Source organism: Myodes glareolus, chromosome 19 (assembly GCF_982192425.1).
Source record: "Myodes glareolus chromosome 19, mMyoGla1.1, whole genome shotgun sequence".
NCBI classification, from domain to species: Eukaryota; Metazoa; Chordata; class Mammalia; order Rodentia; family Cricetidae; genus Myodes; species Myodes glareolus.
In genome coordinates, this window is record NC_142044.1 from 51,783,918 (window position 1) to 51,810,462 (window position 26,545).

Genomic DNA, 26,545 nt, shown 5'->3' on the forward strand with positions numbered 1-26,545 from the left:
TGTTACTTGCATAACCCTCTTGTTTTCTGATCCAAGAGAAATATTTTAGATATATAGAATAGGAAGAATGAATCAGAAGATTCTCCAGAAATACGTCTTGTTCTGTTTTGTAAAGATAGGGTCTCCTGTAGCTCAGGCTGCCCTCAACCTGGTTAAGTAGCTGTGAACGACCTTCAACTCCTGTCCCCCCCCCCCCCGCCTCTACCTCCCAAGCGCTAGGATTACAGGAGTGTATTAACACATTTCACTTCAGAAATCTTTTTAACCCCAACACTCGGGAGGCAGAGGCAGGAGGATCTCCATGAGTTCGAGGCCAGTCTGGTCTACAGAGCAAGTTCCAGGGAAGCGAGAAGCTAGGGCTGTTATATATTGAAAAACCAAAAAACCAAAAAAAAAAATTTCCTGAGGTTTCAATTCATTTACAATTTACTGATTGCCATTCTGTGCTGCCATTTGCCAAGGCAGCTCTGGCACTACATATAGGATATACAGTGGACAAATCTGTGTTCCTGAAAAGTCCATGCTAAGCTGCAGTGGGAGAAGACAGATAATCAGCATACAAGGCATTGGAGAGTGTGAGACACGCTGAGGAGGAAGTAAACAGTATATGCTGTAACAGAGAAATGGCAGGCAAAGTTGAGGCCAGTCCTACAGAGAGGCCACATAGAGAAGCCTCCTGCCAAAACTGTAGCTCGGGTGGTGGTGGGGGCGCTACTTGCCTAGTATTCCCAAGGCCCTAGTGCCACAACCTCCAAAAGAAAGAAGAAAAAGGAAGGGGAAATAAAATTTCTTGTCAACAAACATGTGAGTTTGGAAGCAGATTTTCCAGTACCCAGTCAAGAGTTCAGAGACTGAAGCAATGGTGACTGTGATCTTGGGAGAATCAGTCAAAACAGGTCAGCTACGCTGAGTTCAGATTCATTACCCTAAAGATGGCCACAATAAATGCTTTGGTGTCCAGCCTCTTGGATTGGTTTTGCAGCAACAGATAGCAGATACTGACTTAGGTGTCGAGAATATGATGTGTCCATAGTAAAACCCTAACCCACGAGGGGTCGTTTTGGAAAAGAGCAGTGAGCAGAAAAGCTGTGACGATTTTGAAGTGAGAATTAGCAAAAATTTACAGTTCCTTCAGTGCACTGGCTCCAGAATCGACAATAAAATGAAAACTGAAGGGGTGGGGGCTTCGTTAGGTAGAGGGAGATGATTAAGCAACATCATCACAAGAAATAATTTCAAAGGCAAAAAATGTACCTAATGAGCTGTTTATTGGGATTTAGGTACATTGTTTTTATTTTTCAGGGTGTGAAAAGAGGTAGCGCTAGTGCCGGGGAATAAACCCAGGGCACTGAACACTTGCTAATCACATTCTACCATTAGTTGCCTCATCCAGAATAGGAATAATAATGGTACATATCCCCCCTAAAATTGTTAAAAGAGGTAAATAAGATCATGTGGAAAAGATATCAACATATACATAATAAACAGGTTGTATTATCACTGCCAATAACATATTAAGGGTGCTAAATAGCCAGACCTGTGCAACCTTCTTGTGGTCTAGTATTAGTGAGCAAATAAAGTAGAAAAATATCCATTATTTCTTTTTAAAAAAATTATTATTTTTATTTTATTTTTATTTATTTATTTTTTTGCCTGCATGTATGTCTGTGAGGGTGTCAGAGTCCTAGAAATGGAGTTACAGGCAGTTGTGAGCTTCCATGTGGGTGCTGGAAATTATACCAGGGTCCTTTGGAAGAGCAGTCAGTGTTCTTAACCATGTGACATCTCTCCAGTCCCAAAATATCCATTTCTAATAGGATATCTCTAACAAAACTACAGAAGTATGTGCATAGAAAAATATGTAGAAGCCAGGTATGGTGGCATACACATTTGATCCCAGAACTCAGAAGGCAGAGGCAGGTGGATCTCTGAGTTCAAGGCCAGGCTGGTCTACACAGTGAATTCCAGGACAGCCAAAGCTATGTAGAGAGATCCTATCTCACACAAACAAAAAACAACAAAAAAGTAAAAAAGAAAAGAAAAAGGAAAAAGACAAAAGTCTAGAAACTACTGCAAAGCTGAAACCTTAATGAGTACCCGAACAACCTGAGGTGTCACCGCTAGAACCAGAACACTTCCTGGTGAAACAATACCACTTTTCCAGCCCGGTGTGGTGGCTCATGTCTGTAATCCCAGCATTTGGGAGGCTGAGGCAAGAGGATTACTAGGAATTAAGATGCCATTTTGAGCTATACAGCAAGCTCCAGGACAGCCTGAGCTAGAGTGAGACTTCTCAAAGAAACTCAAACAAACAAAACATTGTTGTCCATACTAATGTAAAGGATCGAAGGAGCTTGGGATATGGCATTTACTTCACACATGAACATAGGTTCAACCCCTAGCCCTGGAAAACAAAGATCTAATGAATACCATAACATTCAGTTTTAACACAAATCCAAACAGAATATGAAGTAAATGAATCTGTTACTGGAAATCCCAGAAGCATAAAATATGAAAGAGGTCTGAGGAAGGGGACCTTCCTGAATGGTGATGGCAGTGATGATAACAACATCAACAACAGCTGTGTGACACTGTGCTCTCTTAAACCTGGCATATAACAATGCAGCTAAGCTATCAAATAAGCTATAAGACGTTCATGGTGGCCTGGTGTGGTGACACATGCGTTTAACATCAGCACTCTGGAGACAGAGGCATGAAGATCTCTGTGAGTTGGAGGCCAGTCTGATCTACACACTGAGTTCCAGGCCAGCCTATGTTACATAGTGAGGCCCTCCCCTCTCCAAAGGTGGTTGAGGCTGGGGAGATGGTTCAGGGAAAGTACTTCCTGTGTAAATAATACAAGGAACCAAATTCAATCCTCAGTTGTCATGTGAAACTTTGGGCACGGAGGTCCATGCGGTAATCCTAGCTCTAGGGCTGTGGAGGCAGGGGGATCCCTAGGGCTTGATGGTCAGCTAGTCAAGCTGAATCAACACGCTTCAGGTTCAAAGAGAGTCTGTATCAAAAAAATAAGGCAGACGGTGATCCAAGAGGACACAGTCTGACCTCTACATGTATGCACACACATATCTAACACAAACATTTACATGCACACACGTGCACACACACATACACACACACACACACACACACACACAGAACTCCATGAGTTAAAATGGGTGTGGTGGTTTGACTGAGAATGGCCCCATAGGCTCACTTATTTGAATACTTAGTCCTCGTTGGCCGACTGGTTTGGGAAGGATTAGGAGGTGTGGCCTTGCTGGAGGATATGGTGCTGGGGATGGGTTTTGAGGTTTCAAAAGTCCATGCCATTCTCAGTTAGCTCTTTCTGCCTTGTGGTTGTGTTTCAAGTTGCATGTTCTTAGCTGCTATGCCCACTGGCTGTCATGGTGCCCACCGGCTGCCATGGTCCCTACCTGAGGACTGGTATTACAGGTGTGTGATACTACTCTGTTTGAATGAGTTATATTTGTAGTGGAAAATGAATTACAGACCTTTTAGAAGAGGATAACTAAAATGTATTTAAAATGTTCATACACACACACAACATATATGTATATATATATATATACATACATACATACGTACACATACATATATACAGGCCCAAAAATCCCCTGCAAACATTTCTAAACAGAAAACTTTACAATCTGCTATAAATAATTTACTCAAAACTTTGTGTGTTGGTGTGCACATGTTCAGGTGCCACAGTGCATGTGTGGCGGTCAGAAGTTGACCCCTTCAGCTGCGAGGGTTGAACTCAGTGGTCAGGCTCAGCTGCAGTGCCTGTACGCACTCAGTCATCTTGCTTGCTCCAAAATTGTTTGCATTTGAGTAAAGTATATATGCCCTAGAAAACATCCTTCCCCAATAATTTTCTGTAGCAAAATTTGGGCTCCCAGATAATAAGAATTTTTTGTGTTTTATTTTTTTGTTTTTCAAGACAGGGTTTCTCTCTGGCTGTCCTGGAACTCACTCTGTAGACTAGGCTGACTCAAACTCACAGAGATCTGCCTGTTTCTGCCTCTCAAGTGCTGGGATTAAAGACATATGTATATTTTTTAAAGTTTTTTATTTTGTTTTGAGACAGGATTTCTCTGTGTAGCTCAGGCTGTCCTCAAGCTCACTAAATAGAGCAGGCTGGCCTAGAACTCAGAAATTTGCCTCTGGAATCATTCTGAATTAAGAACATATGAATTTATAATGTTGTTGCTACTGCCTCATGAAAACATGCTGAGTAAAATAACAATATAATATCCCTTCCCAAGAATAAATAAATATATACATACATCCTGTTGCTGCTTTATTTCATGGTGCTGTGCCTCCCATTTTCAGTAATTCATTAATCTTATCAAGATCATTCCAAACCTTTCAACTTAAGTAATTCACAGACAGACTGTTCAGCTTCTGTTCTCTAGTGTAATAATGACCTGCGCTTGCCATGTGGTACACATGTGAGTTAGTACCTGGCGCTATGCCAGTTACATGTCTCTCTTTCTACTCTCAGGAAGATAACAGTCCATAGGTAGAAGTTAGATATAATCACATGAAAGATAATCAAAATAATTCAGAGCCAATCATTGTAACTATCGATAGTTACAAGCTATAAAGTTGGAGGAATGTTAGGGAAGCCCTTATGGGAGAAAGCACTTGATATAGGTTCATAAGTTAAGGGGACAAGGAAGCCTTGGAAAGAAGAGGAAGACATCCTGTTTGGGAAGACAGCCTACCTGAGATTTTTTCCATCTCTTCCAATAGCTTTTCCAGGTCCTTATTCAGGTCGGACAGCATTTTCAGCATGTTATCATAGTTTCTTTCCCCAGGATCAGAGTCAGCCATCTAAGCAGTGAACAAAAGGAAGTTGCATGGGACACACTGGCGTTTTTAGTTCCCACCCTACAGCTCACAGAGCAATCTTCGAACAACTGCTACCCTATCTGTCAAGGGTTGAATACGTGTCTTATGCCCCAGAGGTACTGTGCAGGTTAGATGGAAATGTGTGAGAGGGTCCACACAGACCATAACATGTGTTGATTGTTCCTTTCTTTCTTTGATCCTTTCTATTTTTTGTTTTTTGTTTTTTGTTTTGTTTTGTTTGTTTTTGTTTGTTTTTGAGACAGGGTTTCTCTGTGTAACAGTCCTGGCTGTCCTGGAACTCACTCTGTAGACCAGGCTGGCCTCAAACCCACAGAGATCTGCCTGCCTCTGTCTCCCAAGTTCTGGGATTAAAGGCATGCACCACCACTGCCCAGCTCTTTGACCCTTGTTATGTGTCATATTTAGCTTCAGATGTCAACTTGACACATCTGGGAAGATGAGATCTCAACTGAAGAATTGCCTCCATTGGATTGTTCTGTAGGCAAGCTTGTGGGAAAATTTCTTTCTTCTTTAAGATGATCGATTGATTTTTAATTTAACATGATTTTTAAAGTTTTATCTATTTTTATGTGTGTGTGTTTTATCTGCCTGTATACACAGCTGTGCATCTTGTGTATGCAGCACCTGAGAAAGCCAGAAGAGGGCATCAGATCCTGTAGAACTGGAGTTAGTTATGAGCTGCTTTGTGGGTCTTGGGGATTGAATCCAAATGCTCTTAACCACTGAGCCATCTCTCCAGTCCTAAAGATTTATTTTTATTATTTTAATTAATTAATTAATTTGGTTTTTTGAGACAGGGTTTCTCTGTAGCTTTGGAGCCTGTCCTGGAACTAGCTCTTGTAGCCCAGGCCTTGAATTTACAGAGATCCGCCTTCCTCTGCCTCCCAAGTGCTGGGATTAAAGGTGTGTGCCACCACCGCCCGCCTATTTTTATTATTTTTAAATTGTGTGTGTGTGTGTGTGTGTCTGTCCGTCGTCTGTCTGTCTGTGTTGGGGGTATGTGCACATGAGTGCAGGTGCCCATGGAGTTCAGAAGAAGACACTGAACATCCTGTAACTGGAATTATGAATAGTTGTTAGCCACCATGTGGTTGGTGGAAACTGAACCCAGGTCCTGTGCAAGGATATCAAGTATTCTTAGCTGCTGAGCCATCTCTCTCCAGCCCCCATTGGGGGCATTCCGCAATCATAATTTAAGAGGGCCACTGTGGGTGGTGACATCCCTGCTGTGAAATAATTCTTTTGTACATCATGAATATGCATTATTCTTATTGATTTAATAAACAGCCAACAGACCAATAGCTAGGCAGAAAAGGGTTAGGCAGGAGAGGTAGATTGAGAGGACGCTGGGAAGAAGGGTGGAGGCATGAGGAGTCACCAGCCAGATGCAGAGAAAGCAGGAGATGAACATACTGTACTGAAAAAAGGTACTGCCGTGTGGTAGGGTGTAGAGAAGAAATATGGGTAATTTAAGCTGTAAGAGCTAATCAGTTATAAGCCTAAGCTGTCAGTCGAACATTTATATTTAAAAAGAAGTCTCTGTGGTTATTTGGGAGCTGGCTGGTGGGACAGAAACCCCTCCCCCACCTACATATCCCTAAGCAGGTAGTCCTGGGCTATACAGGAAAGGTAGCTAAGCAAGCCAGTAAGTAGCATTCTTTCATGGTCTCTGCCTCAGTTTCTGCTTGAGCTCCTGTTCTGGCTTCCTTTGGTTTCGACTGTATTTGTAAGATGAAATAAAACCTTTTCTCCCCAAATTGCTTTTGGTCAGTGTTTGATCACAGCAACAAGAAAGTAAACTAATACACCAAGCTAATATCTCTTCAATGTCATCATGTTTGTGGCTCCTAGAATCCTCCTGAGACATGCCATTTCAAACACATTCGGCTCTGTTCCGAGGAGCATTTCACTGTCCAGGTTTCAGAGTTGTAAAGAAGGCAGCTCAAGAGAAGCGTCTCATAGACTTGTAATTTTGTTGTTGTCGTTATGTCTCTTGCTGGCCAAACCTTTCCTGTGTCTGGAATGCAGCCCTCGCTATCCCTATCTGTCTCTTGATGTCTGAAATAGTTCCCTCCTTTGAACTGAGGTTTCTTCCCAGATAGACAAAGTTAACTGTTTGCTTGAGGTTTGATGGAGATATAAGAAACATCTCCATCTACAGAAGGAAGCAAACTACAGAATTCGGCAACGGCGCTTAAGACACTTCAGCCATGTTATGAGAATGAATGACGGCAGATACCTGAAGACAACACTGCTTGGAGGAATGCATGGGATAAGGCGAAGAGGAAAGCCCCAAAAACACCGAATAAACAGCATAAAGGAAGATGGTGGAACCTTGGGTATGACAATAAGACAAATAAATATCTAGGAATGCCCAGGATAGGAACAACTGGAGAACCGCCATAGATGGTCTGCTCATGCTGGCTTAAGCATTGCTGGGGCATAAATGATGATGAATGTCTCTTCAAAGTTGAGTGCTGAGATGATTACAGCAGAAGACATATTTACTGGTCACGGGGAAATCTTTGCTGCTATGGTGATATGAGAGTGAATTTATTTGCACAAAAATATATTAAGAATCAATGAAGTCGGGTGGTGGCAGTACACACCTTTAATCCCAGCACTCGGGAGGTAGAGGCAGGTAGATCTCTGTGACTTCAAGACCAGCCTGGTCTACAAGAGCTAGTTTCAGGACAGGCTCCAAAGCTACAGAGAAACCCTGTCTCGAAAAAACAAAAAACAAACAACAACAACAACAAAAAAAAAGAACAATCAATAAAAACGCAAACTTTGTGTTGACGTGTTAAGAAAATATAGTCTGCTCATCAAAATCCCAGCAAAATTCTTCAAAGACCTCCAAAGAATGGTACTCAACTTCATTTGGAAAAGCAAAAAACCCAGAATAGCTAAAACTATCCTGGGCAATAAAAGAACTTCTGGAGGCATCACAATCCTTGACTTCAAATTCTACTACAGAGCTCCAGTACTGAAAACAGCTTGGTATTGGCATAAGAACAGACAGGGGGACCAATGGAACCAAATAGAAACCCAGATATCAATCCACACATCTTTGAACACCTAATATTTGATAAAGAAGCAAAAAATGTAAAATGGAAAAAAGAAAGCATATTTAACAAGTGGTGCTGGCATAACTGGATATTAACATGTAGAAAAATGAATAGACCCATATTTATCACCATGCACAAAGCTCAAGTCCAAATGGATCAAAGACCTCAACATAAAGCCAGTCACACTGAATCTTAGAGAAGAGAAAGTGGGAAGTACACTTGAATGCATTGGCACAGGAAACCACTTCCTAAATATAACCCCAGCAGCACAGACACTGAGAAAAACAATTAATAAATGGGACCTCCTGAAACCGAAAAGCTTCTGTAAAGCAGAGGACATGGTCAACAAGACAGAATGGGAAAATATCTTCACTAACCACACATCAGACAGAGGTCTGATCTCCAAAATATACAAAGAACTCAAGAAATTGGACACCAAAATATCACATAATCCAATAAAAAAATGGAGTACAGACCTAAACAGAGAACTCTCAACAGAGGAATCTAAACTTAGACAATAATGTGGACACTAAGAGAGACTTATACAGATCTAATATACATGAAAAGTAGAAAGTAGAAAAAGACAAGATCTCCTGAGTAAATTGGGAGCATGGGGACCTTGGGTGAGGGTTGGAGGGGGGAAAGGAGAGGCAGGGAGGAGTGCAGAGAAAAATGTAGAGCTCAATAAATATCATGAAAAAAAAAGAAAGTATAGTTCCTGAACCTAAAAGAAATTTCTAATGTAATAAGAGAGTCATAGACCATATACAAAACCAGAATGTGGCAGATACCCAAATAAACATGAGGACATATCTTTGCATCAATATGGTGCTGTAGCCAGGTGGTGGTGGAGCACACCTTTAACCCCAGCATTTGGGAGGCAGAGGCAGGCGGATCTCTGTGAATTCAAGGTTAACCTGGTCTACAAGAGCTAGTTTCAGAATAGGCTCCAAAGCTACAGAGAAACCCTGTCTCAAAACCTCCCCCTCAAAAAATATGGTGCTGTAATTTGTAATAGGTAATTGGTAATAGTAGCAATATAAAATGGAATAGAGTTTTTGTAAGGATTAAACATATATTGGTCAAGACAGAAACTATCATAATAAGTACTTAATAAAACATTATTTAGAATATTAAACTATAATTAACCAGATTTTCTGGTTTGAAATTGAAAAAAAATAAAGAAATAATTGAATTATCTGGGATTGATATACTGATGATTATAATTATTATCAGTTAGGTAATTCATGTTTTATCCTTAAAAAGTGGTTTGATATCTATGCCAAAGATGAAAATTTGACTGTTAAGATATAAGTCTTAGAAAGATCTACTGAAAATAATAAAAGAAATCCACATACAGGCAGAGGAATTTATAACAGAGCCCACCACACCACTGCATTATGGAACTGAAGAGGACTGGCCCAAGGTTATTAGAAAGCCAACCTTAATTTATGCAGTTACCAAACAAAAATGACCACCAGATGCTAGATATCTCCCCAAAGTTACGCAGAAGCTAACTGGAATCCTGCAGAAATGTTGGATTTGAGGAGATTTAAGGAAGCAGTCATTCATATTGTATGTATTCACCTTATGTGAAGCAAATGTTAAATTCACAGGGAACTCAGAACAGAATTATCCCCCAAGACTGGAAAGATTTAGCTACAGCAATAGTGGATGCTGGTCTTCAATTACAATGAAAAACATGGTGAAAAGAAGAAGCTAGGGTCATAGAACTACAAAATAGGACTAGAGGTATTGACATTTCTCAAGATCAACTTCTTGGTAAAGATCAGTATGCTGATTTACAAAGACAGTTTGGATTTGATGATCACACCTTGGCCCTATGTGGATATAGCAACTTTGACTGCTTGAGACAGGTTGAAGAATCAGGAAAGAGGATTGAGTCATTTACTAAAATTATACAAGGCCCCAAAGAAGCCTTTACTGACTTTTTGCAAAAATTGACTTCAGCTGTAAATAGACTAGTATCAGATGAAGAAGTCAGACAAATATTAATTGAATCTTTGGCTTTTGAAAATGCTAGTTCAAGCCGGGCAGCGGTGGTGCATGACTTTAGTCCCACCACTCGGGAGGCAAAGGCAGGTGGATCTCTGAGTTCGAGGCCAACCTGGTCTACAAGAGCTAGTTACAGGACAGGCTCCAAAAGCTACAGAGAAATCCTATCTCAAAAAACAAAAACAAAAACAAAAAAAAATGCTAATTCAGAATGCAAAAGGGCAATAAGACCTTTAAAGGCAAGATCAGCACCCATAGATGAATATATACAAAATATAGTTGATATTGGATATCACACTTATGCTGTTACTTTGATAGGAGAAGTGATTTCTAAAATTTTTTTTAAAAAAATCAAAAGGCCCGATGTTTTAATTGTGGTAAACAAGGTCATCTGAAAAGGGATTATAGGCAAGTCATCATAGAACCAATGTTTTTTCTATAGATAATCTGAACAGAAGGCCCTAGACTTCAGGAGTAAGCAGAGGTGTGTCAAAGGCTAGCATTAGACTAATGAATGCAGATCAACAAGGGACAGGCAAGGTAAACCGTTGCTATCAGGAAATGGATGTATTTCATTTTGCAGAGTTTGGAAAATTAAGGAATGTGCACCATACCATAGATACATAGTCAGAATTTCAATGGGCAACTGCTTTGAGTTCTAAAAAGGCTGATTCTGCAATTATACATTTATTAGAAGTTATGGTCATTAGGGGAATACCCATACAAAATAAGACTGACAATGTTCCAGCAGATATCTCTGTAAATTGAAACATTTTTGCATATTACAACGTAAAGCATATTACAGGCATACCACACAACCCTACCAGACAAAAAATTATAAGAAGACCTAATAGCAATTTAAAAGATATGCTTAATAAACAGAAAGGTGTAATAAAGACCCCCAGAGATAGATTACACAATGCTTTATTAATTTTAAATTTTTTAAATGCTAATGAGAAAAAATGAAAGGGACAGAGAGACATTGGATAGTAGGAACAATTACTGAATTAATCAGCCTATATATGTTAGAGATGTGTTTACCTCAGAATGAAAACAAGAATATGTATTACATTGAGGAAGAGGTTTTGCTTTTGTTTCCACAGAAGAAAAGCTATAGATACCATCAAGATTGATAAGGATTAGATTCGAACCAGAAAGACCTCTTGATTAGGAGAGGTGATAGCTCATCAAACATCATGGCCATTCAATCTAAACTGACTTATAAGACTAATAAATGCCTTTTATTTGATCAGATATAACCTGCCAAAAAAGGGAAACTCCTCAAAGTTAGGGTTGGGGCAGGGTTTTGTTTCATCTTCCCAGGAGAATAAGGGCATTCAATAACTAAGGAATTTGAAGACCACTGGACAAATGAGATATTGTAAGAAAAAGGGCAAATCATTAAGAGAACATGTCCCCCCAAAAGGGTAAATTGGCCTAATGGTTTGGAACATTCCTAGTAGGATAAAATTTCAGAAATCTTCCCAAATGATTGCTTCTGCTGTTTTCTACAGACATATAAGGCAGATGGTCTTTTGTAGTCCCAATTCAATGAAAAATTAAAGCTGGCTTTGGAGCTGGAGTATGGTTCTCTCCTTCTCTAAACCCAAGCATTATTTTTAAAGAAAAATCCAAAATCTCTGTCTCATATTAGAAGAGCCATCTGGTATGGGACAGAAGAAAAATCAAAATTTAGGGACTATTCTATTTCCATTAATCTCATAATCCTTTGGTTTTATTTTGACTTTTTCAAACTTTTCTTAAAGTATAAATATTAGGGGAACTGAAGAGATGGCTCAGTGGCTAAAAGCACTGGTTGTTCTTCCAGAGGACCCGGGTTCAATTCCCAGCACCTACACAGGAGCTCACAGCTGTCTGTAACTCTATCCTCAGGGGATCTGACATCCTCACACAGACAAATACACAGGCAAAACACCAATGCACATAAAATAAAAATAAATGAATCATTAAAAAACCCAGACAGGCAGATCAATGGGATCAAATTGAAGACTCAGACATAAATCCACACTCTTATGGACACCTGATTTTAAGAAAAAAAATGTATAAATATTATCTCAAAATTCATAAGACTATTAAATATTTAAACTTTATGTCATGATATTAATGGTCATATAGAGTACTAATTCTAGAAAGAAGCTTAATCTAGCTTCCTGTGTGTGATTTTGGGTATGTCTCTAAAGTAGGTAACTAGGAACTAAGTTTGCATACCCCAGATATACTTAGCAAAATGTGGTCCTTTCTCTCTGAGATCTGCTGCATGTGATAAAATGTTTAAGTTTTCTGCAGTAGACCGTAACTATTCCTAGCAGTGACCTTTGACATCTCCAAGAAGATCATAGGGCCCTGCAAAGACGATTCCACCTGGATTGTGGTAACTCCATTAAGCTGACAAATATCACTCAAAGATCAGTTTTGGACTACAAACTGCTCAAGACAACTTCAAAGTGTTTAGCTAAGATGGTACAGCCTCATAGACTACTCCAGTCAGGAGTTTAGATAAGCTGTGAACTTTCCCATCACACTAAGATAACAGTTAGCTCTCCCAGAACTTGACCATTATCTCCATTTTCTCAGGGTTCCCCAAAGCTGCTGTCACTCCCAGACAACAGAAAGTAAAACAGGATACCCATTCCCAAAGGTGGGCTGATGGTTTTTGGCTGTTAGGTGGGTTACAGATGTTTATCATTGTTTAGGAAGGTTGGTTGCAAGTTGTTATTGGTCATGGTCAGGTAGGAAACTAAATAAAGGAGATTAGATCAGGGATCTCATTCTGAAAAGAAAAAAAGGGGAACATAGAATGATAAGGAAAAAGGGTAGATTATTGAATCTACGTTTAAACTTAAAAAAAAGCAACTACTAATCTCAAATATTTTACATTGGTATGGATTTTTGTATAGTGATACAAATTTATGGTTATATTTGTTATAATGTATATATTTCTACTCTTGTTTAAGGTATTGTGCCTATACAACTCATTTAACAATATAATGTAAAGTTATAGTCCTTGAAAATTATTATTACAAACTATTTAGGATAATTAAGAAATACAGGTTAGTAGTTGTTATCTATGATAATCAAATTTGTGGTCACAATAGGTATGTTTTCAAGGTCAAACAGAGATATATTTTAGATAGAGAGATGGTCTTCAAACACTTCAGAGACCTACAGAATATGGCTCTTAATAAGTTTTAATAACATAAGGCTTTTCATGACAGTGAGACACATCTGTTCCTGGCAGTATCAATTTACTTTAAAAAAAAGAGGATGGGCATTGAAGAACCTCCATAGTGTGTTCACTTTCATTGTGGCAAAGTTATCTACTGGGCAGGAAACAGCCCTTACCTTGAGTGCTGACAGTATGCTGTCCAAATTGGACAATCAGGACAAAAGAGAAGATGATTTCCAAATTTGCTAAGACAAGATAGGACAGTCCTTTAAAAAGTCCTGCTTCACAGAAAAATCTGTTAGATATCTAGGCCTGTAGGCCAAAGATGGATGCCTCAACATTGCAGAGGAACCTTGGGTGACTGTCCAGGCAGCCAGTGTCTGTCATTTCTATACTTTTGGAAGTTCTTTGCTCTGTGCTTCCTGTTTACTCAGGAAATTATATAACCTTCTCATGTCTCTGATAGGATTAAAGACTAGATAGTTATAGTTACAATTTTCCTTGTTACCAAATTCAGAAAGAAACTAACAAAAGATATGTAAAGTGTATAAGGCTGAAAGGCATAAAAACTTAAGTTGTGTATCTAAGAAAATGTTTTAAGGTCTAAAAAGATATTTCTAGGTTAGAAATACAAGTTATGATAAAAAGTGAATTAGGTACAAAACTTTGAACTCACCAAGATAGGATAGATAATTAGATCATTTTCTCCAAATACAAATGGACTGAACATTGTGAAGGTAATTCTTACTTGATAATTGTTCTTTTTTGTTTGTTTGATTGGTTTTTTTTTTTTGAGGAAAAAAAAGGTTGATCACAGAGATCAACCTTCATCTGCCTCGCAAATGCTGGAATTAAAGGTGTGTGGCATCATCGCTTGGTTTGATAATTGTTCATATTGTATACAGTTTTACTTTGTTAAAAACTTTTCCTTTTAAACAAAAAGGGGAAAATGTTGCAAGATATTTGTTCTTACTGTTACTCTGAAATGGACAATAAAGTTTAACCTTGAATCAGGGGGCAGAATTAGTGATTGGCTAACTAGAATTCCAGAATTAGCTATAGAGGTTTAGGAGGACCTAGAACACATATAGAAAGACACAGGAAGTAGTCAGGATGGGCTGAAAAATATTCGTGGGCCCTTTGGATCAGGGAAGGAGAGAGAGAGGAGGTCACTGGTAGCTTCTCCACCACTTCTTTCATCAATCGGATTTTTACCCTGATATCCGACTCCCAACTCTTATTTAATAATAGAACAATATAAGAAAACGTTTCAAATGGTGCTACCCACAATGAGGTTTTCCAACCTCAGCTCATGAGATCAAGAAAATCCCCCACAGACCTCCTCACAGACCAACCTGATTTGAATAAATCCCTTATTGAGACTGTGTTCCCAAGTTGATTCTAGCTTGTGTAAAGTTGAGAATTCAAACTAACCATGACAATTCTCTTCCTTGTTAATTAACACACAAATATATAATTTTGACCTATAGTCTTCTGCCCCTTATATTTATTATATTTACTCATATTTATTTCATAATGTAAAATACAGCCCAACTTTCAAAGTTTCCAGAGTCTTTTAAGATTCCAACACTGTAAAAGTCCTAGTTTCTTAACTATGAGATCCTGTAAAATAAAAAAAAAAACAAGCTATGTACTTCAACAAAATACTGACACAGCGTGCATAAACATTCTTATTTTGAAAAGGAAGGGCAGAGCTATGAAACAATCCCACCAAAGCAAAACCAAGATCTAGTGTGGAAAATACCAAATTGTGTAGTTCCACGTCCAGCATCTGGATTTATGACGCAATCTGATGGGCTCAAAAGTAGCCCTGTGCCCTCCAGCTGTTACTTGCACCAGACACAGCTCTCCTTTTAGGCTTAGGCTGGCTCTATTCCACAACTATGGAATGACTGTGGGAGATGTTCCACTGTCCTGGCATCTCCAATAACCTGGCTCTCCACTGTAACTAAGGCTTTGTCTTCACAGCCTCACTCAGTGGTCTTCCTGGAGCTCTCAGCAGGGTCTCTAACCCTGTCACATGGTATCCGGCTTCAGCTATCCTTCACAGTCATCTGAATCTTGAATACATCATGCTTTCAAAACCAGCATCTCGTGAAACAATGTTTACAACACTGCCCAGTTCTGCTGCTCGTTTATGATGTACCCTGGCCTCCTTGAACCACAGCTGTGTCACCTTTTGTGTGTTGATCCGAGGAACACTTCCTGTTGTCCCAGTGCAGAGCAGGAAACTTCTCCACATGGTACTGATCTCTCTGTTACAACTGCTTCTTTAGTGCCAGCTTGAATATCAGGTTGCTTTGAAATTTCCTCTGCTGAATAAATCTGTCATTTACCTTCAAATTCAACTTCACTTGTGATCTCAAGACATGAGCAGATGATTATCCACATGAATGGTCATTATCCTAGTTCCTATTAGAGTTCTTGTTCCTATCTGAAACCTTTGAGCTGGGCCTCCACTCTCCATTTTTCTCAGTATTCTTTTTTTCCAAGCACAACAATGGTCCATTAAGCTATGCTTATATTCCATTAAGCTATGCTTATATCATTCAATAGCTTTTCTAGTCCGAAGTACCAAAGTGTTCCATGTTCTTTGCACAAAAAGCAATTCCAGGACAGGTGAGATGGCTTTGCTGATAGGAGTGCTTTCTGCTAAACCTAACAACCTGAGTTCAATTCCTGGAAATCTACACTGTGAAAGGAGAGAAGTGACTCTCAAAATTGTTCTCTTTTCTCCCACATTCTCTCTCTCTCTCTCTCTCTCTCTCTCTCTAGAAAACAGATTAGATCAGGGCCTTTGGTATGAGGAACTTGCTGAACCCAAAAAAGCAACTTTTGCATAACTATCAGTAAATGTGCTTTTGCATAGTTGTTCCTCAAAACTTTTCCTGCTGTCACAGAGCCCGAGTTGCATCTTGGAGAGATCCACTTTTTGGCCTGTCGCGCATAACACAGAACCCCGGCACTCCTTCACTGAGACTGTCTTTCCAGGTGATTCTAGAGTAAGTTGACAGTAAAACTGTCACAAACACAAGTTTACTATACTTACTGTGCATCTAAGTGGGGGTGCTGAGTGGGGTGCTGGAAAGTGAATTCTGCAGCAAGGAGGGCTAGAGATGGAAATGTGAGTGCTATCCACATAGAGATGGTGTTTAAAGACAAAGATTAGATCACTAGGGAGGAAGTACAGGCGGAGAAGAGGCCTAGCACCAGAGACTAGGGAAATTATGAGAAGGAACCATCCAGAGACTGAGGATAAATAATCTGTTAAGTGGACAAGTAGGGCAGAGTCATGTTCTGGAAGTTCAGGGCTTTCTAACCATTATTCTCCCAACATGAAGAATTTTACTAAACTGAAAAGGAAGTTCTAAAAAGCACAAGAGTAGGAATCCCCATAATTATATGGGATAATGTGTTTTGTTAGTAAGTGTCTGGATTAGGGTTTCCATTATTGTGAAGATACACTATGGCCACGGTAACTCTTATAAAGGAAAATATTTTATTGTGGTAGCTTGCTTACAGTTCAGAGGTTTTTAGTCTATTATTGTCATGGCGGGAAGCAAGGCAGCATGGAGGCAGACATGGTGCTAGAGAAGGAGCTGAGAGTTCTACATCTTGACTCACAGGAACAGTAAGTGGTCTGAGAAACTGGGCATGGTTTGAGCATATATAAAACCTCAAAGTCCACCTTCAAGGGACACACTTCCTCCAACAAGGCCACACCTATTCCAACAAAGGCACACCTCCTAATAGTGCCACTTCCTTTGGGGGCTATTTTCTTTCAAACCACTGTATGTGAGCAATTTATAATCCTAAGAAAATAGGATATTAAGATGGAAATGTCTACAAGGATAAAAAATAATTATGAGTATTCAACACTTTGTTAATTTGGCTATAGAAGATCAATTTTACTATTCTACTTTAAGATGTAAATTTTAGCCAAAGTCTCTGTACAGTTGGGGGCATTTAAGAGAACTCAAGCTGATAGGATATAGATAAGAATTACTTAAGAGAATGGGGCTTGGTGATATATGCCTATACTATCAGGACTTAAGAGACAGAGGCAAGAAGATCATCCTGAGTTTTAAGCCAGCCTGAGCTACATACTGAAACTCTAAGAGAACCACACACATGAACCAAACCAAAACCAAAAACGAACTAAACAGAAAAATCTAGCTGTTTAAGAAACCATGAAGGTTTTATTAAGACAATTCAGACACTTAAAAAGATAGACTATATTAAGGTTATAATTAGATGAGGTTACATTTGTAAATGGAACAACAAGAAAATGTCTTAAAAGTTACTACTAAAATTTGCTACTAGACTTAGACCATGACTTATAAACTAACAACGCAAAGGGAGGTATCATCTTCCTGGCACTGGGCTTTTGTTGCATGTAGCTCCTGGGGGAAGTATTATTAAACTGTGTAGGGTAATTCCATTAAAATATATATATCATTTTTTTTGACGGTCTCTGTAAGATTTTAAGATTTTAATGCTCAGTTTTCACAAACACATGTTTCTATCCAATTTTATGACGTACAGTAAAATGCACTAGTCTTTAAAAACAGGCATTATCCAACTATCCTTCATGTTCTCTTCCAATCGTTCAAAATTCATCACCGGGTGTTTTTATCTCAGTAATACTCCACTTCCTGTATTTACATTTGAATTCCATGTCATAAGAATAAACAAAATCCATGATATTTTGGTTAACTCAGTGTATTTATAAAATGAAAAGTCCTATCAAAATACTTTTCACTGGAAAAAATAAAAAGAACAGACAATGGATCTACTCAAAGCACACATTCACTTTGGTAGACTTCAGTGTAGGACAGTTCATGACAAGCACATTTGCCCTTATTCCCCCAGAGCCGAGCAGTAAAATATATTTTTAAGTAAGCTTATAAAACAGTAGGTTTCCCAGTGGCTTTTCCAATCATTCTTAGTGTTATTTAGCTCTCCTTTCTCTTCCTCTGTACTTTTGGTTTGTTTTTTTTTCGAAACAGGGTCTCTCTCTCTCCCTCCCTCCCTCCCTCTCTCTCTCTCTCTCTCTCTCTCTCTCTCTCTCTCTCTCTCTCGACAGGGTTTCTCTATGTAGCTTTGGAGCTTGTCTTGGTACTCACTCTGTAGACCAGGCTGGTTTTGAACTCATGGAGATCCGTCTGCCTCTGCCTCTCAAGTGCTGGAATTAAAGGTGTGCACCACCACTGCCTGGTTCTCTCCCTCTGTATTATCTTCCCTCCCATTTCCCATTTGATCTCCTTTCTTCCTTCCTAGCATCTGTCTCTTGCCATCTTGCCATGCCTCTCTCTATATAGAGGTCCTTCACACCCACCCCCTGTAATGATTCCTTTCTGTTTTTCTGGCTGGTTACACTAAGTTACACACTCAAACCTAAAGATTCAAATCTAGGAACCCCCCCCCCCCAAAAAAAAACCAATATAAATTATTGCCATTGTTCTTGGTTGATTGCCATACATGAGGGTATTACCCTATTGCTGAAGACACCATAAAAATCTGTCACAGTCCTTAAAGAAATGAAACTGTGTCAAAAAGGTGATAGGTAAGCTGCCAAAGGAGAAAAGTTATCAACAATTCTACGTCACTGTAAAGTTCAAGAACCACAACTACTGTACTAGCAAGATATCCCTAATGGTGCAATAGTGGCACTTTTACTTGGGGGTGGGTAACCAAAAGCCTGCTTAATTCAGGGGAACTTATGCCTGGTCCTGTAAACCTAGCTAAAAAAAAAAAAAAAAAACATGGCAGAAGAGGTCAAATTCTAGAGGATAATCTGCTACAAGTGTACTGCTAAATAATAAAACTTACAACTTCCTTCTAAATACTTATTCTTACATTCATAGGTACAGCTCTCATTCCTCTTCGATGACACTGCTTTTTGTAGCAGATGGAGGATACTACAGAGATACTATCATTTGTTGAAATGGTTAAAATGTAGAGACTAGGCGAGCATGGCATGCTAGATGTCCTACTCGGGGCTGAGGAATATTTCAGAGAAGGAGATGAAAAGATTGTAAGAGCCTGAGGACCAGGATGACTGCTGTAAGACACTGTCTTCTGGACATTACAGGGATGTCATAATCACAAACACTTAACAATATGATCGTCTGCTGCAAATACCACACCGATCGACATGCCAATGTGGCTGGAGGAAAATATCACATGGCTGCATCCCCAGAAGAGCTATAGGCAGTCAATAGCTGATGAGGGAGGGTAAATCAGCTTTCCTCAGAGACAAGTACCCAACCCTAAGTTGTTGGCTTTAAACAATACACATATGAGCAACACTAATTAGACTCAGGAGGTTCACATACACATATGTCATATACATATATTATATACACATAATAGCGCAACAGTTATAGAAGAAAAAGTAATAAAATTGAGAGGTGGTGGTGGTATACATGAAGAATTGGGGGGGGTAAAAAATCATGCTAGTACAGTGCACTTGTATACAATTCTCAACGTTTTAGGAGTTTGAACACTGAATAAGATAAAGTTGGGTTTTAAATTTTTAATGAAATGTCAATTATTTATGGATCTTTTTTCCTTACTTGTTTTTGAGACAAGGTCCCATGTAGCTTAGGCTGGCCTCAGACTTGCTTTGTAACTGAAGATGATCTTGAACTCCTGATCCTCCTTCCTCTTTTTTCAGGTGCTAGGAGTATAGGTATGTACCATTATCCTTGGCATAAATGTTCATTTAAGAAAGTAAAGTATCTGGGCATAGTGGCACGTGCTTGTAATCCAGCATTAGGAAATTAGAAGGAGAAGGATCAAGAATTCAAGGTTAGGGAATGGAGAGGTGGCTCAGCAGTTAAGAGCACTGACTGCTCTTCCAGAAGTTCTGAGTTCAATTTTCAGCAGCCACGTGGTGGCTCACAACCATCTGTTAATGAGATCTGGTGCCCTCTTCTGGCATGCAGTCATACATGCAGGCAGAACACTATATACATAATTAATATATATTTAAAGAAAAAAGAATTCAAGGCTACGGCAGGCAGTAGTGGCAAGCACCTTTAATCCCAGCACTCGGGAGACAGAGGCAGGCGAATCCCTGTGAGTTCGAGGCCAGCCTGGTCTACCAGAGCTAGTTCCAGGACAGCTAGGACTGTTACAAAGGGAAACCCTGTCTTGAAACCTCCCTGCCCCCCCAAAAGAATTTAAGGTTAACTTATCCTTAGCTACATAATGGGTCTGAGGCCAGCCTAAGTTACATGACATCTTGCCTCAAACAAATAAAACCAAAACAGTGGTCACTCTGGAAAATTCTCAAAAAATTTGAGAGTTCTCAAAAAACTAAAAACAAACCTACCATATAGCCAGTTATACCACTGCTGGGCATATGTCCAAAGGTTTTCACATCCTACTGCATTGATACCTGCATCATTCTATTTACAATATCTAGGATAAGGAAACACCCTAAATGTCCTTCAACTGGTGAATGGGTAATGAAAATGGCTACATATACACAGAGGAACACTATTCAGCTGCAAAATGAAATTGGGAAATTTGCAAGTAAATGGATGGAACTAGAAAAGATTATCCAGACCCAGAAAGACAAAGACCACGTTTTCTCTTATTTGTGGATGCTAGCTCTGAATCTTCAGAAAAGAGCCTTAGTGTTCTATTGCTGTGAAGAGACATTATGGTCAAGGCAAATCTTATAAAAGGGCTCATACTTCCCAAGAGCAGTAGAGTCCATGACCTTCATGGCAGGAAGCAGACGTGCATGGCACTGGAGCAGTTGCTAAAAGCATTACATCCTGATTAGCAGGCAGCAAGCAGAGAGAGAGAGAGAGACTGAGCCACCAAAGCATTTTTGAAACCTCAAAGCCCACCCACAGTGATATATACCTCCTGCAACAGGGCTACACCTTCTCCTTCTAAGGCCACAGCTCCTAGTCCTTTCCCAAACAGTTTCCCTAACTGGTGACCAAGCATTCAAGCATATGAGCCTATGGGACCATTCTCATTCCAACCACTGCAGTGAGTATATAATCTGAATAGCTACAGATACCAGAAAATTCTGAAGGAAAGATGGCATCTGGGTGTGGAGGCAATACCTTTAACCCAACACTGAGGAAGCAGAAGGATCTCAATGAGTTCAAGGCCATCCTGGCCTACACAGGGAGTTACAGGCCAGCAAAGGCTACATAGTAAGGTGCTGTTTCAAAAATAAAGGAGGCCTATGTGGGTGGGGAGGAGAGGGGAATAATAGGACGCAGTTGCTATGAAGGAGAAATGGGAAAAATAGGTGGGGAGGCTTACCTAGGGATGGGGAGGGCAACATGGAGAGGGGCAAATGACACTAAGGATATTTGAAATGCCATACTTAAAATTACAGTATACACACACACACACACACACACACACACACACACACACACACATGCACAAATTCATATGCAATTGTATATGTATATAGTTTAGTTGAAGTTATGTCAACTGGGGTGACAATACTCCTCATACCACTCCCTGTTTCCACGTCGGGTGTGTGGCACATACCCTTAATCCCAACACTTGAGAGACAGAGGCAGGTGGATCTTTGTGAGTTCTAGGCCAGCCTGGTCTACAAAGTGAGCTCCAGTACAGCCAGGACTGTTACACAGAGAAAATTTGTCTCGAAAAACCAAAGGAAGGGGGAAAAAAGCCCTTTGCCAGGCATAGGTAACTTCCTTTTGAGTTTTTAGTCAGGGCAATTCAAGAGGACCCCCTCCACCCAAACAATATAGACTATAGCTGAGCCCTTAGTACCTTACGGAAAAAGGAGGTAATACCCTTTTGCTGATGCTACCACCTACTTTGGACACTGGACTTGGAAGAACCAATTTGGATAAGACAGGGAAGCCTCATCCTTGAGGACTAGCTCTCATACTACCGGAAGAAGTCACACAAACTGCTAAGAGAAAAAAAGCAATCAATAGTCCTAGCCAGCTGTAATGCCTCTGTACTACAATAATGACTCTCATAACAAGATATTCCAAAAGATGCAGGAGTGACACTTGTGTATACCCAACAGCAACCTGACTGGACTTAAGGCCCACTCACTAAGAGGGGATTCATGCTTGGCACGATAAAATCAACCTGTGGATGGTAAAGTCATGGAAATCAGAGCAGAACTATTACTGCCAATTTCCTAAACCAGTATAATTTCTAATGGCATCCTAAATAGTTGTTCAAGCATCCAAATACCTGAGCCTATGGGGGACATTCTTACTCAAATCACCACATTCCACTCCCTGGCTCCCATTGATTGTATTCATATCATAACACAAAAAATGCATTCAATTCAACTTCAGAAGTCCTCAAACATAGTCTATCACAGTCTCAACACTGTTTAAAGGTCCACAGTCTTTTCTGAGACTTACGGAATTTTCTTAACCGTAAGTCCCATATGAAAGAAAAATCAAATAGCAGATCACATATTTCCAAAGTACAATGACACATATACATCATGGTAATATACATTTCCATTCCAAAAGGTAGGAAAGGAAGCATAGCAAGGAAATTCTGGACCAAAGCAAGAAGGGCAAACTCTAAATTCTGCATTCCTTTGTCTGACATCAAAATGCTCTTCAGCTTTGTTGACTGCAACACATTTCTCTCATGGACTGGTTCCATGCCTGGTCCGCAGCTATCCTTGACAGATATCTCACAGTTCTGGCATCTTCAACATCTTGGGGTCTCCAATACAATCCAGGCTTCACCTTCACAGCTTCAGGCAATGGCCTCTCCAAGCAGCCTCCATGCAGGGGCTCTCCTACATGCCTAGCCTCATTGGCTTCCTTGGCTGCAGAGGGAGTATCCACACCCCCTTTTAGTATCCTTGACTCTAAAGTCAGAACAACTGTGTCTGACTGCCAAGTCCTGCTGCTTGCTGGGGCTGGAACATGGATCCCTCCTTCAATTACAACGGCCTCAGCTTTCTGATGTTGATGGTTTTCTTCACTACTTAAGCTTTCCTTAATTCTTTTTCACAAGCCCCCCTGAGCGGGGAGGGAGAAAGGAGGGCCTTGACCTGAAGTCACCACTCTCTTTATTCCATTTAGCCTCAGACTTTTCTTTAAATTTCCTGTCTCCCTGAGCACTGGACTTGGCTCCAACAAAACATTTCCCAGTGTTCCTTTTCTCCACAAACTGTGCATTTTGTATTTCTCCTTGCCCTGCTGTTCCTTTTCATTGTAGAGCTACATAAGAATGATCACTAATAACAACAATACTAGGCTGTCTTGAAAGCTCCTTTGTCAATACCATTAATCCAAAAGCTCTTCAATTTAGCCTCAGGCAGATTTTTCAGACAAGAGCAAGAAGCAGGGGCTGGAGAGATGGCTCAATGGTTAAGAGCATTGCCTGTTCTTCCAATGGTCCTGAGTTCAATTCCCAGCAACCACATGGTGGCTCACAACCATCTATAATGAGGTCTGGTGCCCTCTTCTGGCCTTCAGGAATACACACAGACAGAATATTGTATACATAATAAATAAATAAATATTTTAAAAAAGAGCAAGAAGCAGCCACATTCTTTGTCAAAAATATCACAAGAATTGTCTCTAGGTCACTTACTGAAGTTCTTCCCCTCTGAAACTCCATGAGTGGGGTCATCATAATCTATGCTGTTTTCAGTTTTCAGCACCACTGTCTTCCATGACCCACTAAGCACCATTTAAAGCCTTCAACTGCTTTCCTAATACAAAGTCCCAAAGTTCACAATCCACCAGTAAGCAGCATGGTCAATCCTGTCATAGTAATACCCACTCTCTGGTACTAACTTCTCTCTTAATCACTGTTCTAGTGCTCTGAAGAGATGCATGGCCAAGGCAACTCTTATAAAGAGAATGTTTTATTGGGGGCTTGCCTACAGTTCCAGAGGTTTAGTCCATTATCATGGTATGGATCATGGTGGCATTCGGGCAGGTTCTGGAGCAGTAGCTGAGAGCTACATCCTGACACAGAGAGAGTCTAGGCCTGATGTGGGCATTTGAAACCTCAAAGCCCACCCCAATGACACAATTCCTTCAACAAGGCCACACCTACTCCAACAAGGCTATACTGCCTCCTAATCCTTCTAATCCATTCAAAGAGTTCCACTTCCTGGTGACCAAACATTCAAATACAAGCGCCTCAGCCTTAGGAGGTAGGTGTGTGAGGGCATTTTTTTTTCTTGAGACACTGTTTCTCTGTGTAACAGTCCTAGTTGTCCTGGAACTAGTTCTGTAGTTCAGACTGGCCTGGAAGTCACAGATATCCACCTGCCTCTGCCTTCCAAGTGTTGGGATTAAAGCCATGCACCACCATCACCCAGTGGGTGGGGGCATTCTTATCCAAATCACCTCAAATATAAAGAGAAAATGCTGAAGGGAAGTGTTGGTGCAGAGTAGAGAAAGGAGTGTGGACTTTGGCTGTAGATGAGAAGTTTAAGGGCAAGAGTTTAGTGATATAGAGTAAGGAGACTGAACGAAGGGTTTGCAGACTGGACCAGGGACAGAGAAGAAGCAGGTAAGAATATGGGTTGAAGAAGCTGAGGGAGATAAAGTGTGGAATGAGGATATGAAGGGAGTTGAGAAGACCGAAGAGAGATAAGAAAGTGGGGTATGATAGAAGACACTGAGGGGAGGTTAATAAGGTAATAAGAGTGTGGTGTTGTGGTTAACTAGGCAAAGATGTGTTATGGTTGCTTATGTTGCAGAATATTACTTTAACTGTGCAAAGGGGTGTTACATTTGTTTGTGTTGCATTTGTTCCTGCTGCCTTTGTTAACAATGTAAAGATGTGTTACATTTGTTTGTGCTGCATCTGTTTAACTAGGTTAAATGAGTTGCATTTGTTTCACCTTGCCTGCCTAAGGCACCTGATTGGTCTAATAAAATCTGACCAGCCAATAACTAGGCAGGAAAGGGATAGGTGGTGTTGAGAGAATGAATAGGAGGAAGAGAGAGAAAAAGGAGAGGAGAGAAGAGAGGCAAGACACCCTGGGGCCAGATATACAGAAAGAAAAGGTAAAAACTCCTGAGGCAAAATGTAGATAAAGAGAAGGAAGTTGGGGCTGGAGAGATGGCTCAGAGGTTAAGGTCGCTGAATGTTCTTCCAGAGGTCCTGAGTTCAATTCCCAGCAACCACATGGTGGCTCACAACCATCTACAATGAGATCTGGTGCCCTCTTCTGGCCTGCAGCCATACATGGAGGCAGAACACTGTATTGTATACATAATAAATAACATCTTTAAAAAAAAAAAAAAGAGAAGGAAGTTAATTTAAATTAAAAAGTGTGAGCCAGAGTTCCAGGATGTACTCCAAAGCTACAGAGAAACCCTATCTCGAAAAACCAAAACAAACAAACAAACAAAAAAAAGTGCTAGCCAGAAGCGAGCCAAATCTAGGCTGTGCATTCATAACTATTAAGTCTCCCTGTTGTGATTTGGGAGCTGGTTGGTGGCCCAAAAGAAAAAGCCTGGTGGAGTATGGAGTTAAAGAGACAAAAAGAGACATCTGGGCTGTGGGGTGGAGAAGCTGAGCAGAGGTCAACTGGGATGTTGGCTGAGGAAACTGAGGAGAAGGAACTGGGGCTGTGGGGTGAGATGAGGGGTGGCACTGGGATGTGGAGTGAAGAAGCTGAGGGGACATAAGGGAAAGGGTCGAGGAAGGAGACATCTGGGGTTGGGACTGAGAAAGCTGAGGAGAGGGAAATAATGACGTGTGAGGTGAGGCGAGGCATCTCCCGCATGGGTGAGGAGATGGGGGAGCCAGTTTTGCTGTGGTCCAAGAGCCTGAGGGGAGGTACTTGGGGTGTGATACGAGGCTTTGGGTGAGGACATGAAGGAGAGCGGCTGGGTTCAGGGGTGGAGGAACTAAGGAGAAAGGTGTCAGAAGTGGCGGGTGAGGCGTGAGGGACGGAAGCAAGGCGCGAGGCACAGCGTTGAAGGTGACTACCGCGGGGACCCAGCCCCAGAGTCCGAGAATCCACACAGACCTCAGGCGTGTCGACACAGTCGGTGCTCCGGGGCGCGCCCCGCCGGCCTCGCTCACCTCAGGCTGGGCCCGCGCTCTGGTCAGCTCCACAGCCCACGCGGCGGGAGAGGAAGGAGGGACACCTGGCAACGACGCCCCGCCCCTTTTCGCTGCTAGTTCCGCCCCCGGAACTGGCTTCTCACTCTCATTGGCTCGCTTTCTCCTAGGGGCGGGACTTCTCAGTAGGCGGGGCCTGTTCTGCGGCCTTCCACCTGACCTCACCTGGTCTTCCCCTGGATTTAGGTGGCTGGAGGTTGAGTGTCAATGCAGTAGAGGAGGAAGCCACACGCTGCCTCCTGCCTGAGCTCCCCAACCCTGCAGC

At 40.8% G+C, this 26,545-nt stretch overlaps 1 protein-coding gene across 4 annotated transcripts in view; it reads right to left on the minus strand.

Annotated features, from left to right (window-relative positions):
* The window catches only part of Syce3 (synaptonemal complex central element protein 3), a 31,162-nt gene extending 4,851 nt beyond the window's left edge, over nt 1–26,311 (minus strand). The window contains exons 1-2 of one of the 4 annotated variants that reach the window (XM_085678823.1): nt 26,242–26,311; nt 4,752–4,860 (exon numbers count right to left, since the gene is read on the minus strand). In XM_085678823.1, the coding sequence (XP_085534949.1) occupies nt 4,752–4,860 (109 nt within the window). In that variant the 5' untranslated portion in view covers nt 26,242–26,311. Of the gene's footprint in view, nt 1–4,751; nt 4,861–15,367; nt 15,557–16,240; nt 16,358–26,185 lie in introns of those variants that run through there. The other 3 variants (XM_048444828.2, XM_048444829.2, XM_048444827.2) reach the window with 3 other exon arrangements.
* Between the last annotated feature and the right edge of the window lie 234 nt (nt 26,312–26,545).